Raw genomic sequence first — 14,035 nt, forward strand, 5'->3', positions numbered from 1 at the left:
TCCAAGATTATATTCTGTGTCTGTGTTAATTGGTTTCCCTTTTCTTTGTTGAAGAGGGTCTGTGCAATCCTTCTGCCTAGTCCGCCATCTTGCCTGCAGCATCTTTTTTTTTTTTTTTAAAAAAAGAAGAATTTGAGTTCCATATTTTTCTCCCATTCTACCTGGGACCAACTACTTGGCCCCGATCAGAATGGTTAGTGGTGGTAGTCATACACCATCTAGTTCTTCTGGTCTCAGGGTAGATGAAGTTGTGGTTCTTACAGACTTGTTTCTTCTGTGCACTTTTGGTTACCTTCTTACTGTTTTGCTCCTGGCAAGTTGAGAGCCATAGTTGTAGCTTAGATGACTGCTTTTAAGACCTCAGACACTGTTCACTTCATTCAGATGCAGATCATGATTGTTATGAACTAAAATCAAACCAAACCCACTGCCATCGAGTTGATTCCAACTCATAGCAACCCTCCATTGGGTTTCCAAGGTGGTAAATCTTTACTGAAGTAGATTGCCTCATCTTCCTTCTGCAGAGTGGCTAGTATATTTGAACCGCTAATCTTCTGGTCAAATGCCTTAGGCACTGCACCACCAGAGCTCCTTTGTGTGAACTATGTTTTGCTAATTGACTGAATTGTCCCATGAGACTATGGTCCCCTACTGTGGGGAACTCTGGTGGTGTAGTGGGTAGGACTGTGGCTGCTAACCAGAAGGCTGGTGGTTTAAACCCACCATCTGCTCTGTGGGAGGAAGATGAGGCACTCTACTTCTGTAAAGATTTATAGCCTTTCAAACCCAGTGGGGGTTGCTATGAGTCAGAATCGACTCTATGGCAGTGGGTTTGATTTTTGGTTTGGTTTTCAGTACTATGGAGAAGGAACCCTGGTTGCACAATGGTTAAACACTTGGGCTGATAACTGAAAGGTAGGCAGTTCAAACCCACCAGAGGCTCTATAGAAGAAAGACCTGGTGATCTGCTCCCATAAAATTACAGCCAACTCCGTCACATAGGATCACTATGAGTCAGAATCAGCTGAACAGAACCTAGCAACAACTTATTGCTGTGAGTTAGTGTCCCACAGTACATGTATGATGATGTTGTATGTCAGCCTGAAGTCCTTCACTGGCCTCAAAGCGAAGTTCACACTAAACATGGCACATAAGACCCATAAGACCTTCTTCACCTTCACCACTTCTCCCTTTCACATCTAGCCATCCTGGGAAATTCATTGTTCTTTACAAGAGTATGACGTATTTACCCTAGTGCCTAAGGCATTTGACTGCTAACCAGAAAGCTGGCGGTTCAAACCCACCAGCCAGTCCTCGGAAGGAAAGTTGGGCAATCTACTTCTGTAGTGAAACCACCTTGAAAACCCAAGGAGGGGTCGCTATGAGTCAGATCCCACTTGATGGCAGTGAATTTCATGGTTTTTTTTTTTTTTTTGGTTTGATGTTGTCTGCACTTTTATTCGTCTACTGTTGTTCACTTAGAGTCCCTGGGTAGGTCAGATGGTTAATACACTTGGCTCCTAATCAAAAGTTTCGAAGCTCTAGTCCACCCAAAGATACCTCAAAAGAAACACTTTACTATCTACTTCTGAAATATCAGCCATTGCAAACGCTGTGAAGCACATTTCTGCTCTGACACACATGGGTTGCCATGAGTCAGAATTGACTCAACAGCCACTGGTTTGGTTTGGTTTTTTGGTTGGTCACTTGGCAAGCTTGTTTGCTGTCCATGAAAGCTGGCTTCACTGTTTTCTGACCCAAGAAGTCTTTTTCTGACTCTCCCAGGCCCAGTTAGATGTTCCTCTTTCTCTTTACTCATCAAAACAAAAGCATCTACTTGGTATGAAAAGAACCCCCAAGCATAAAAACAGCACCCCCTAGATGATAAACAAAAATACCATCTACTTGGAGGCCTGAAGGGTTCTCTGCCCCCTCCCGACCCACCATGACACTCAGTTTATTTAAGGTTCCTAGTCCTAGGACCCCTGGTGGCACAATGGCTAAATGGTCAGCTGCTAATCGAAAGGTTAGTGGTTTGAACCCAACAGCAGATCCATGAGAAAAATGACCTGGCAGTCTGTCCCAATAAAGATTACAGCCTAAAAAACTCTGTAGGGCAGTTCTATTCTGTCCTATAGAGTTGCTGTGAGTTGGAATTGACTTGATCGTGCACAACAGTGTCCTTTATCTCCTGCTCTAGGAAGCCCCCTGCTGGCGCCTCTGCTTCCATACAGCAGATTTTCCCCCATAAGAAATAAATCTGAGAAACAGTTTGCTAGAGCAGGTGCATTATGTATGGAAGTACCAAATGTTTTAGGTTAGAAAAGTTTTCAAAACACCCAGAGATGGTCATAAAAGGTGAGTTCAGAGTCCCAGCCAGCACAGACATTTTCAGGGTCCAATAAACACAGCACGGGGTAACCTTTTAATTGCAATGGCAGTCCCCATGTCTGCATGGATAGGGGCACACAGGGTAATATGAACTTGATGTCAGAGGTGAGTGGTCTCCTATGGGCAACATCAGCCACAACATTCTTGCCCTTCTTTCCAACTATTAGGTACCATGTGCCTAATAGGATCACTGGTAAGAAGGTTAAAGTATAACTGTGAAGTGGTTGTGCAGGATTTTTTCTGAGTTAGTGATCCTTCCTTTAGTCTTGGATCACACGTGGTACCAACAGGGGACCAGGCAGGTAAGAAGAAGCAGCAGCTCCTAAGAGCCTTTGCTATAGCTGTTACTTTTGACCCTCCTTTCCCAAACCCAGTGTGAATTTTTCCCCTAACTTTGAACCTCTGAGATGTATTCTTTTTTAAAAAATTACTCAAACTATTTTCTGCAGCACCAAAGTGCATTCTTAGAGTTCTTAGGGCACTAGTCACATTCTGCTTGTCTCATAGCTACTTACTATGTGTCTTAGTCTCCTTCTAGTATGTAGTCCTTGTTGGCATGTTATTGTTGGTGTTATATACTGTTGAGTTACTTCCAACACATAGCAACCCTATAAAACAGAGTAGAATTGCCCTAGGTTGTAATCTTTACAGGAGCAGATCACTGGATATTGGTTCCCATGGAGAGGCTGATGAGTTTGAATTGCTAACCATGCAGTTAGCAGCCAAGCATTTTCATCATAGACTGTCCTAAACATTTCTTTATGAATCCCATGCAAGATCTAGCTCTGGGCCTTGCATTTATACACTCATTTCTCACTTATTAACATGGTTAGATTCTATTGTAAGAAAATTAGTATTATGCAAAAATGGACTACCACATCAATCACAAAATGGAGGAGGACTACATCATTACCTAACTACCAAATTACATCATTACCTGCTGCCAAACCATTAAGAATCATGATGCATAATCTTAACTATCACAGCCAGCATTACTCTCATCTTGCACCTCAGCACTCATTACTGCCAGACATACATCATTAGTTACTGCCAGATGTACTTCATTAATGCACAAAAGTCAGATAGCATATTTTTTACTGTTGTCATAAATGTGAAATGTTAGATAATGAGATAGTCATTAAGTGAAGTGTAGATGTTTGTGTGTGTGTATTTATACATACATACACATGCACATGTATACACACACACACACACGTATCTACCACTCATCTGTCAATTTGTCATACTCTGATGGTTTGTGTGTTGCTGTGATGCTGGAAGCTATGCCACTGGTATTTCAGATACCACACATGGTGGAAAAGTTTTAATGGAGCTTCCAGACAAAGGCAGACTAGGAAGAAGGATGTAAGCTGTCCACTTCTGAAGGAATTGCTATTATGAATAGCAGGGAAACATTGATATAGTGCTGGCATCTAAATGAGCCACCATCAAAATGAGCCCCTCTGTGTGAAAGGTACTCAAAATACGACTGAGGAAGAGCTACCTCCTCAAAGTAGAGTTGACCTTAATGATGTGGATGGATTAAAGCTGTCAGAACATTCAGTAACTGATGTGGCACAACTCCAGTTGAGAAGAAACAGCTGCAAACATCCATTAATAATTGGAATGTGGAATGTGTGAAGTATGAATCTAAGAAATTTGGAAGTTGTCAAAAATAAAATGGAATATATAAAGAGTGATATCCTAGACATTAATGAGCTGAAATGGATTGATACTGGAAGATGAATTGGGCAGTCATAATGTTTACTATGCTGTGAATGACAAATTGAAGAGGAATGGCATTGCATTCTCATCAAAAAGAACATTTCAAGATCTATCCTGAAGTAATCCTGAAGTAAAGTGGTATCAGTGCTAAGATAGTATCTATATGCCTTCAAAGAAGACCAGTTAATACTAGTGTTATTCTAATTTGTGCACCAACCACTAAAGCAAAGATAAAGAAATTGAAGATTTTACCAACATCTGCAGTCTAAAATTGAGCAAACATGCATTCAAGTTGTACTGATAGTTGCTGATGATTAGAAAGAGAAAGTTGGAAACAAGGACTGGTAGTTGAAAAATATGTCCTTGGTGATACAAAGTGATGCCGGAGATCTCATGATAGAGTTTTGCAAGACCAAAGACTTATTCATTGCAAGCACCTTTTTCAGCAACATAAATGGATGATGATACATGTAGACCTCACCAGATAGAGGAATACCAAGGAATCTTTCAACTACATCTGTGGAAAGAGACAATGGTGAAGCTCAATATCATCAATCAGAATAAGGCCAGGGGCCGACTGTGGAACTGACCATCAATTGCATATATGCAAGTTTAACTTGAAGCCAAAGAAAATTAAATCCCCAGGAGCCAAAATAGAACCTTGAGTATATCTCACCTGAATTAGAGACCATCTGAAAAATAGATTTGATGCATTGAACACTAGTGACCAAAGACCAGACAAATTCTGGATGACATCAAGAACATCATACATGAAGACAGCAAAGGGTCATTAAAAAGAAAGGAAAAGAAGAGAACAAAATGAATGTCAGAAGAGACTCTGAAACTTACTCTTGAATGGAGAGTAGCTAAAGCAAATGGAAGAAATGATGACGTAAAAGGAGTGAACAGAAGACTTCAAAGAGCAGAGAAGACAAAGTGAAGTATTATAATGAAATGTGCAAAGACCTGGAGTTAGAAAAGCAAAGAAGAAGAACATGCTTGGCATTTCTCAAGAACTGGAAAAAAAAATCAAGCCTCGAGTTGTGATATTGAAGGAATGGGAGCTCTGGTGGCATAGTGCCTAAGGCATTTGACTGCTAACCAGAAGGCTGGTGGTCCAAACCCACCAGCCACTTCTTGGAAAGAAGATTGGGCAATCTACTTCCATATGAAGGGGTTGCTATGAGTTGGGATTGATCAACAGCAGTGAAGTTTGTTTTTTTTCGCATGGCAAAAGTATCGAACCATGCAGGAACCATCAAAAGAAGATGAAAGTAATACACAGAGTCACTGTACCAAAAAGAATTTGTCAACATTCAACCTTTACAAGAGGTAGCACATGATCAAGAACTGATAGTATTGTATCAAGTCTCCAGGAATCAACAGAATATCCATTGAGATGTTTCAATGAATGAATGCAGCATGGAGGCACTCATTCGTTTATGCCAAGAGATTTGGAAGACAGCTACCTGGTCAACAGACTGGAATAGATTCATATTTGTGCCTATCCTAAAGAAAGGTAATCCAGCAGAATGCAGAAATTTTCATAATATCACTGCTGTGTAGTAAATTACCTGGTATGGCTTTTCTAGCTATAAGTCTTTGTAAACGCCTGGTAGAATTTGCAGTGAGCAACTGAGGAGCTCCTGATTGTAAAAGTTATCTACCTGGGATATTTATGTTGGCAGTTGCACAAAGCAATGTTCTGGGAAGTTTGCTCTCTCTCAGGTGCTTAGAATTCTGCCAGGCTCAAAAGGAGGCCTCCTAGAGGCAAAAGAAGTCTCTCTGACTGCTAGCTGAGAAGGACGTGCTGCTTGAGAGCCATGCGCTCCTGAGAGCCACGTGCTGCTGAGAAAGAGACACAGAGAGACATGCATTGCTAAGAGAGAGACGCTGAGAGACATGCACTGCTGGGAGAGAGTCTAAGAGAGAGACCGTTGGCTGAGAGACGGTGGGCCGAGAAAGACTGAGTGTTTTTCCTGAATTGTAGCCTGGTGCTTCCCTAAAAACCCCATAATCTGTGAGTTCTGTGTGGCCACTGCAGCAAATTGTTGAACCCAGCGGAGAGGTGGTAGGTGCTGCGGGAGGAAAGGTTGGTGTCAGGGTTGGGGAAAAGGCTGGAGGGAGGCAGCATGTCTGGCCTCATAGGAATAGGCCTTGGGCTGCCGATGGTGATTCTGTCTTCCTCTTATGGGGTTAGAGGTGGTCAGAAGATATGGCCTCCCTGCCCCTTTGGCAATCACACACAAGTAATATTTGCTGAAGATAATTCAAAAATTGTTGTAGCAGTATGTTGACAGGAAACTATCAAATGTAAGCTGGATTTAGAAGAGGATGTGGAACAAGGGATATGATATCATGGCTTATGTCAGATGGATCTTAGCTGACAGCAAAAAATACCAGAAAGGTATTTACTTGTGTTTTATTGACTATGCAAAAGCATTTGACTGTGTGGATCATAACAAACTATGGCTAACATTACGAAGAATGGGAATTCCAGAACACTTAATTGTGCTCATGAGGAACCTGTACATAGACCAAGAGGCTGTTGTTCAAATAGAACAAGGGGATACTGCATGGTTTAAAATGAAGAAGGGTGTGCATCAGGGTTGTATCCTTTCACCATACTTATTCAATCTGTATGCTTAGCAAATAATCTGAGAAGGTGGACTATACAAAGAAGAATGCAGCATCAAGATTGGAGGAAGACTCATTAATAGCGTGAGATATGCAGATGACACAATTAGCTTGCTAAAAGTGAAGATGACTTGAAGCACTTACTGATAAAGATCAAAGCCTCAGTCTGCAATATGGATTACACTTACTCAACATTTAAAAAAAAATGAAAGTCCTCACAACTGGACCAATAAGCAGCATCACAATAAATGGAGAAAAGATTAAAGTTGTCAGTGAGTTCATATTACTTGGATCCACAATCAACACCAGTGGAAGTAGCAGTCAAAAAATCAGGCATCATATTGTAATGGGCAAATCTGCTGCAAAAGACCTCTTTAAAGTGCTGAAGAGCAAAGAGGTCCATCTAACCCAAGCCATGGTATTTTCAATCACCACATATGCATGTGAAAGCTGGACAATGAATAAGGAAGACTGAAGAAGAGTTGATGCTTTTGAGTTGTGGTGTTGGTGAAATATACAAAAGTGCTATGGACTGCCAGAAGAACAAACAAATCTCTCCTGGAAGAAGTACAGCCAGAATGCTTCTTGGAAGCAAGAATGGCCAGACTTCATCTGACCTACTTTGGTCATGTTGTCAGAAGGGACCATTCCCTGGAGAAAGATATTATGCTTGGTAAAGTGGAGGGTCAGCAGAAAAGGAGAAGGCCCTCAACAAGATGGATTGACACAGGGGCTGCAATGATGGGCTCAGACATAGCAAGGATTGTGAGGATGCTGCATGACCAGGCAGTGTTTCATTCTGTTCTACATAGCATCACTGTGAGTCAGAGCCAACTCAACAGCACCTAACAACAGAAGAAAATGATGCATTCAAATTATGTTGTTGGCAAAGAAAGTTGAATGTACCACAGACTGCTAGAAGAATGAACAAATCTATCTTGGGAGAAGTACAGCCAGAATACTCCTTAGATGCAAGAATGACCAGATTTATCTCTCATATTTTGGTCAGGTTGTCAGAAGGAACCAGTCCCTAGAGAAGTATATCATGTTTGGTAAAGTAGGGGGTCAGCAAGAAAGGAGAAGACCATCAGCGAGGTGGATTAACACAGTGGCTGCAGTAATGGGCTCTAGCTTATGATTTTGAAGATGGCACAGAACCAGGCAGTGTTTTGTTCTGTTGTACATGAGGTCACCATGAGTTGGAATGGACTTGACAGCACCTAACAACAAAAACGGTCTTTAAGGAAACAGACTGCCACATCTTTCTCCCTTGGAATGGTTGGTGGGTTTGAACTGCTGACCTTTCTGTAGCCAAGCACTTTTACAACTTCAATCACCAGAGCTCCTTATATAGTGACCTTAAATAAGTTGACTGTGTGGAGAGTGTGTAAAATGAGGGACCACATTCAAGGCCAACTCACTAGATCCCAGTGGCACTGTTAAGAGCCAGTGATAAGTATTGACATTTTTGCTGTTGTTAGCTGCCCTTGAGTTGGCCTGTATCTCGTGCAACCTCATGCACAAAGGAATGAAACACTGCCTGGTCCTGTGCCATTTCTATAATGGGTTGCAGATTGAACTGTTGATCCATGGGGCTTTTACTACCTGAATTTCAGAAAATCACCAGGCCTTTCTTCCTGGTCTGTGTTACTCTGAAAATTCCACTAAAATCTGTTCCGTATTATAGAAACATGCAAGACTCAACTGACAGAAGAGTGGTTGGCTGTGCATAAGGTGCATTGGCCTGGCATCAAAGGCCAGGTCTACCACATGGAAGGTGAGAACTCTTGCTGAACCACCAATGCCCCATTCATTAGTATTCTTAGTATTTGATACTTTCAGTTCCTGATATTTTCCTAGGAAGTCTCTTTACTACTCCAGGACTCACTTTTCTCCTTTCTAAACTGAGACACTTGGATTAGATATCTAACGGTCTTCCATTGTGAGTTGATACAGCATAGTAGTTGAGAGGATAGACAGCAGAGTTCATATCCTGGCTCCAGCATTTTATTAGCTGTAGAATATTGAGCAAGTTTATTTAACTTCAGTTTCTTTACCTATAAAATAGAGATGGTAATAATACCTGTTTCATAAAGTTATTTTGGATTTTAAATGAAAAACCAAAACTAAAGCACTTAGAACAATGCCTAGCTTTTTTTAAGTAAGGATTTAGGACTGTTAGCAGTCATTAATATACTGTAATACATTATTTGTTTCTCTTAAATTCATATATTCTACCCAGAAACTTGTAGGCTTTATGAAATTTCTAGTTGGAAATACAGGCAATTAAACAAGAATTTTAAAATAACACAAGTTACACAATTATCTTATTGGATCCCGTGGTTCAAACCCATTGCTGTGGAGTCAATTCCAACTCATACAGACCTTGTAGGACAGAGTAGGACTGCCCCATAGGTTTTCCAAGGCTAATCTTAATGGAAGCAGACTGCCATATTCTTCTTCTACAATGGAGTGGCTGGTGGATTTGAACTGCCAACCTTTTGGTCAGCAGTGAAGCACTAAACCATTGCACCAGCAGGACTCCTTAGATTTCAGGATAGGGAAAATAGTCTTTTACCATGAGAGACACAGTAACCTAAGCACTTATTTTAAGTCTTTTTTTAACGCTAACATCTAATGTTATATATACCATATTCATACAGCATATATGTTATAACCTAATGTGAAGAAGTTCAGATACTTTATTAAAAACTACCAATAAATACAAAAATGTGTCAGTTGGTAGGGAAGGGTTGTTATATGGAAGATTTCAATTCTTTTTGGTATTTTGAAAGTCCTTCTCGGAAGTAAGGTTGGGTAATCTACTTCCATAGTTATACCAACTGGGAAACCAAAGAAGGGGTCACTATGAGTTGGATCCGACTTGATGTTAATGAGTTTGGGTTTTTTTTTTTTCTAATCATAATAAAAATTAATGTTGATTGATCTGAAGTCAGAGAATGCAGAGTAACAAACAACAGACAAACAAACAAACTGGATTGGGCATTTTGGTTTAAATGTTAGAATTCCCTTGTATCTATTTTTTGTTTCTGCAGTATTTTCTTCTCTGAGCCTTGGCCTGCTGCCGGAACGATCTGCTACTCTAATGGTATATGAAGATGTTGTCCAAATAGTATCAGGATTCCAAGGTATGTTTAATAATTAAAAAGAGAAGAGATGGTAGCTTTGGGGCCAACTACTGAAATCTTAGGAGGGACCAGTTTATTGTCAGATGACAGTAGCAGTGCATTCATTCATCCACAGTCGGGGTATAACATCTGTTGTTCCTATGGGTGCACAGCCCATTTGAATGTGGGTTACACTATGAGCTGTAATCTTATTTTTTGTTTTAGGCTCTGCCTTTAAGTATGTGAGAGAAAAGAAGGGGATCCACTTCTCTCCACTGCCACATTTCACTCTTCTCCAACATGAGAGACTATGAATCTTATTTGGTCATTGTAGAACACTGCTTCAGCCTCTACTTACTAGTAGACAGGGCCATACTCTTAAAAGGTGAATAAGCATTCAAGTGTAGGCTTTTTCTCTGTCTTACTTTCTTCTTTTTTAATCAGTCTCACATGTGTGTAGAAGCAGTCTAACCCTTTTTGACTCTCTGTTGCTCTTCCAGAAAAACTAGTACAGAAGGCTTGAGGAATTTGCCCCTTAGTGGTATTGGGGATTAGATTGGGAATAATGCTGGTTTAAAACCAATTTTCGTGCTGAAAAGATCATTTCATTCCATCTAAATTATGGGCCTGAGAATGATAGTTCCTAGCTTTTCATGTTCTTAGATTAGTTTTTCGCTTTAGTCCTTTATTTTAATACCATTTTAGACCTTTCATTCTCTACCTAACAAAAGTCATGTGCCATTTGCAAATGAAGTGAACACATTTATTCATTTAATATTGAGTAGCTGTGGGGAACAGATAGTTTAACATGTAGTCACTGCTCTTAGAAAATGGCTCTGAAGGGAAAATAAGTAGAAGCATCTAGCAGCATATGTGACTTAAGTTTTGGGGAGAAAAAAAGTCTAGAAATAGAGTTGGGAGTCATTTGTACAGTAAAAGCCATACTTTTTTAAGGTTTCTGTTTGATTTTCCTTAAGAGAGAGCAGAGCATCTATGCCTGAGTCTTCAGCATCCTTTCATATTAGGACCACGCTATAGCCTGATAAGTACATTGGCTTTTATACTTTCCATTTGTCTGTTATCAGTTTTCTATTATTGTTTCACAACTGAGAAATGGTGCTTTACTTGAAATGAGGAAACAACTTTTCTTGTTCTTCATGATTGTCACTGTTATGTTGTTATGTGCCGTCGAGTCGGACCCAACTCATAGTGACCCCTCCTTGGGTTTCCGAGGCAGTATCACCATGGAAGTAGATTGCCCCATCTTCCTTCCGAGGAGTGGCTGGTGGGTTTGAACCGCCAGCCTTCTGGTTAGCAGTCAAGTGCCTTAGGCACTATGCCACCAGAGTCTAAATTAATGATGATGAAACAATATGGCTATCAGAGTCACTAAGGAAGGAAGATTCAGTGAGTAAAATCAGGCTGAACCATTTTGGTTTCTATCAGAACCTTACCCAATTAGAAATGACAACAAGAGATGAAAGGTTGTAATTAATGGCCTTGATACAGACAAGCCTGATTATCCTTTTGTTTCAGGCTTTAGGTCAGGATATGCAGAGGGCAATTTAAAACTTGGGAATGATGCTCTGTGAGCTGACAACCAAAACCAAACCCACTGCCATCAAGTTGATTCTGACTCAGCGACTCCTATTGGGTTTCCAAAGCTGTAAATCTTTAAGGAAGTAGATTGGCTCATCTTCCTCCTGTGGAGCAACTGGTTGATTTGAACCGCTGACCTTCTGGTTAGCAGCTAATGCCTTACTCACTGTGCCACTGTGAGTTGACAGGAGTTTTTCAAATACCAAATGGAAATGTTGAATCACCTGGGCTAGTCTTGTTACCTTCGAATCTTATACCTGCTTCATTTCCCGAAGAACTAAGTGCCATGGAGCCTCCTAGCTCCTCAGACCTGGCCCTGTTGGAACTCTGCTTATTCTGATCAGATCTGTTGATTCTGAGTAGCATGCCAATGGAAGGGGCCTGGCCCAAAATAGTGCCAACAAGTCCCAAACCTGACTCAACGGAAGTGAGTTGGTTTTGGTTTTAAAAAACTTTTTTTTTCACAATCTTACATATTTTGATTTTTAATTTTAAAAAACTGACTACTTATTTGTACTACATACTATTCTGAGGACTGTGACAGCTACCAGAATTATCATGACTGGCTCATGAATTTAAAATTGTTTCTCATCCTTTTAACTGATCCTTCCCCTATGCTTACCTTTTCCTAGTCAGAACTAGTCATTACCTAATGTCTTATTAGCCATTATAATGGCTAACCACAATTCTTCATTGTGGTTTTCTTTTGCCTTCTTTGGATCACCCATTCTTTCCTTGAGATATTGGTCCTTCACCATAATCTTAGGTAGAAAGTTCTCAAGTAGCTGGGTAGCTATGTACTGTGATGTGGACCTGCCTTTGGCTATCAGGCAACCAAGTAAATGTAAGGAGGAAGACAGCTAGAGGTCCAGCTTTGCTGGGCCTTCAAAAAGGAGAAGAGGAGTTCCAGTAAGATGGCAGACTAGGCAGAAAGACTGCACAGACCCTCTTCAACAAAGAAAAGGGAAACCAATTAACACAGACACAGAAGATAATCCTGGACCCCTGAGACTTGAAGGGGGAGGATATAGAAGTGGACTAAACCCCAACTAGCAGAAGAATTTGCATGAAAATACCAAAAAAGAAGACAGACAGAGCTGCGGTCTGGCAGTAATCCTGAGCGATCCCGACGGCACAGCACAGACAGCTTGGAGATTCCCAAGTGGTGGTAGGACCTAAGAATTAACCTAAAAACCAGCCCTGCTAGCCAGGAACTGCACAGAGGACTGCTCTGGTGGCTGGGGAATAAACGGAGAAGGTAAAGAGAAAGGCAGGTTGAGCTATGGACTTTTGCCGGTCTGGAGGGCACCACCATTTTGAATGTTTAAAAGCGGCTTGACATTTAGAGAGACAGCACTCTTGCAGATTCCTGGGGCTAAAGAACACATTCTGCTTGCCAGCAACCCCAAGGACACTACGGACCTGCAAGACTGAAAAGGTGCAACATTCCTTTTGTTACCTTATACCCCACACCTACTTGGTGAATGGAGGTGCAGCCATCCCCCACTCCCACCTACCTTCTGGGCCCACAGGAACACCATCACAGTCTGTGTGCTCATACAGAGCCTGGGTGCCCTGCCCTGTCCTCCACCAATTTTTTTTCTCTTTATTTTTTTATTTTTCACTTTTTTTTTTTCTGGTGATTAGTTTGGTTGTATTTGTCTGTTTTGAAACAACTATTATTATTAATACTTTTGTCCTTTTTACTATTATTCTTATTTTTCCCCTCCCAGGTACTAGTTATCAGCATTTTTTCTTTTCCCTGTTCCTGCTTGAATTTTTTTTTTTAAATTTAAGTTTGTTTGTTTTCCCCCCTTTTTTCTCATGGTTAACCCCATTCCTTGTTTCTCTTTTTGCATTTTTCCCATTTTTTTTCCTTCATTATTCTTCTTATCTACCTTTTTTTCTCTTAGTGCCCTATGCCCAGATATTGCAGGTTTTCTTGTTTTTTCTTCTTCTTTTTCCCATTTTTCTTTTTTTGGTTACTGTTCCTGTGTGATTACATGGTGTGTTTTTTTGTCCACATGCTTTTAGTTTTTTGATGGTTATTAAATTCTAATTTTTCTCTAACTGAGTGGAAGACAGCAACAGTCCCCCTAAGACACAACTACATCCACACCTTCTGCAACTTCACTTACTGAGCGAGAGCCACTACCTCCTTCTCCACCAACAGGCCAATGATAAAAAACCACCAAGAAGAGCCTAAATCACCCTTGGCTGCTTTTCATACACAGTTAACAGAGATCTAAATACAACAATGCCATGATGCCTTGGAGATAAAAGACCACAGTCCACACAAAGAAGCAGAATAAAGTGGTAGAAACAAGGGAGCAGGATACAGACCCAGAACACATCCCTAAGGAAAAGCGGCTTTGGAATTCTCTGATAAGGAATTCAAAAGAATTATATTTAGTTATCTTCAAAGGATTGAGAGACCAAAGAAAGCAGAGAAAAAAACCTTAGAAGGATTTTCGAGGAAAATACAAGAACAAAATGATAAAATAAATGAAAAATTAGAAATGATTCTAAATCTACAGATAGAAATCCAGAAGATT

General features: G+C 40.5%; 1 protein-coding gene across 1 annotated transcript in view; it reads left to right on the forward strand.

Moving 5' to 3' along the window:
• FAM171A1 (family with sequence similarity 171 member A1) overlaps window positions 1-14,035 on the forward strand; it is a 238,384-nt gene that overhangs the window by 147,618 nt on the left and 76,731 nt on the right. The window contains exon 3 of the mRNA XM_007956728.2: window positions 9,810-9,902. Within this exon, the coding sequence (XP_007954919.1) occupies window positions 9,810-9,902 (93 nt within the window). The remainder of the gene's footprint in view (window positions 1-9,809; window positions 9,903-14,035) is intronic.

The sequence above is a fragment of the Orycteropus afer genome, unplaced genomic scaffold (assembly GCF_000298275.1).
Source record: "Orycteropus afer afer isolate SDZICR_OR568_19922 unplaced genomic scaffold, OryAfe1.0 scaffold00655, whole genome shotgun sequence".
Classification (NCBI taxonomy): domain Eukaryota; kingdom Metazoa; phylum Chordata; class Mammalia; order Tubulidentata; family Orycteropodidae; genus Orycteropus; species Orycteropus afer.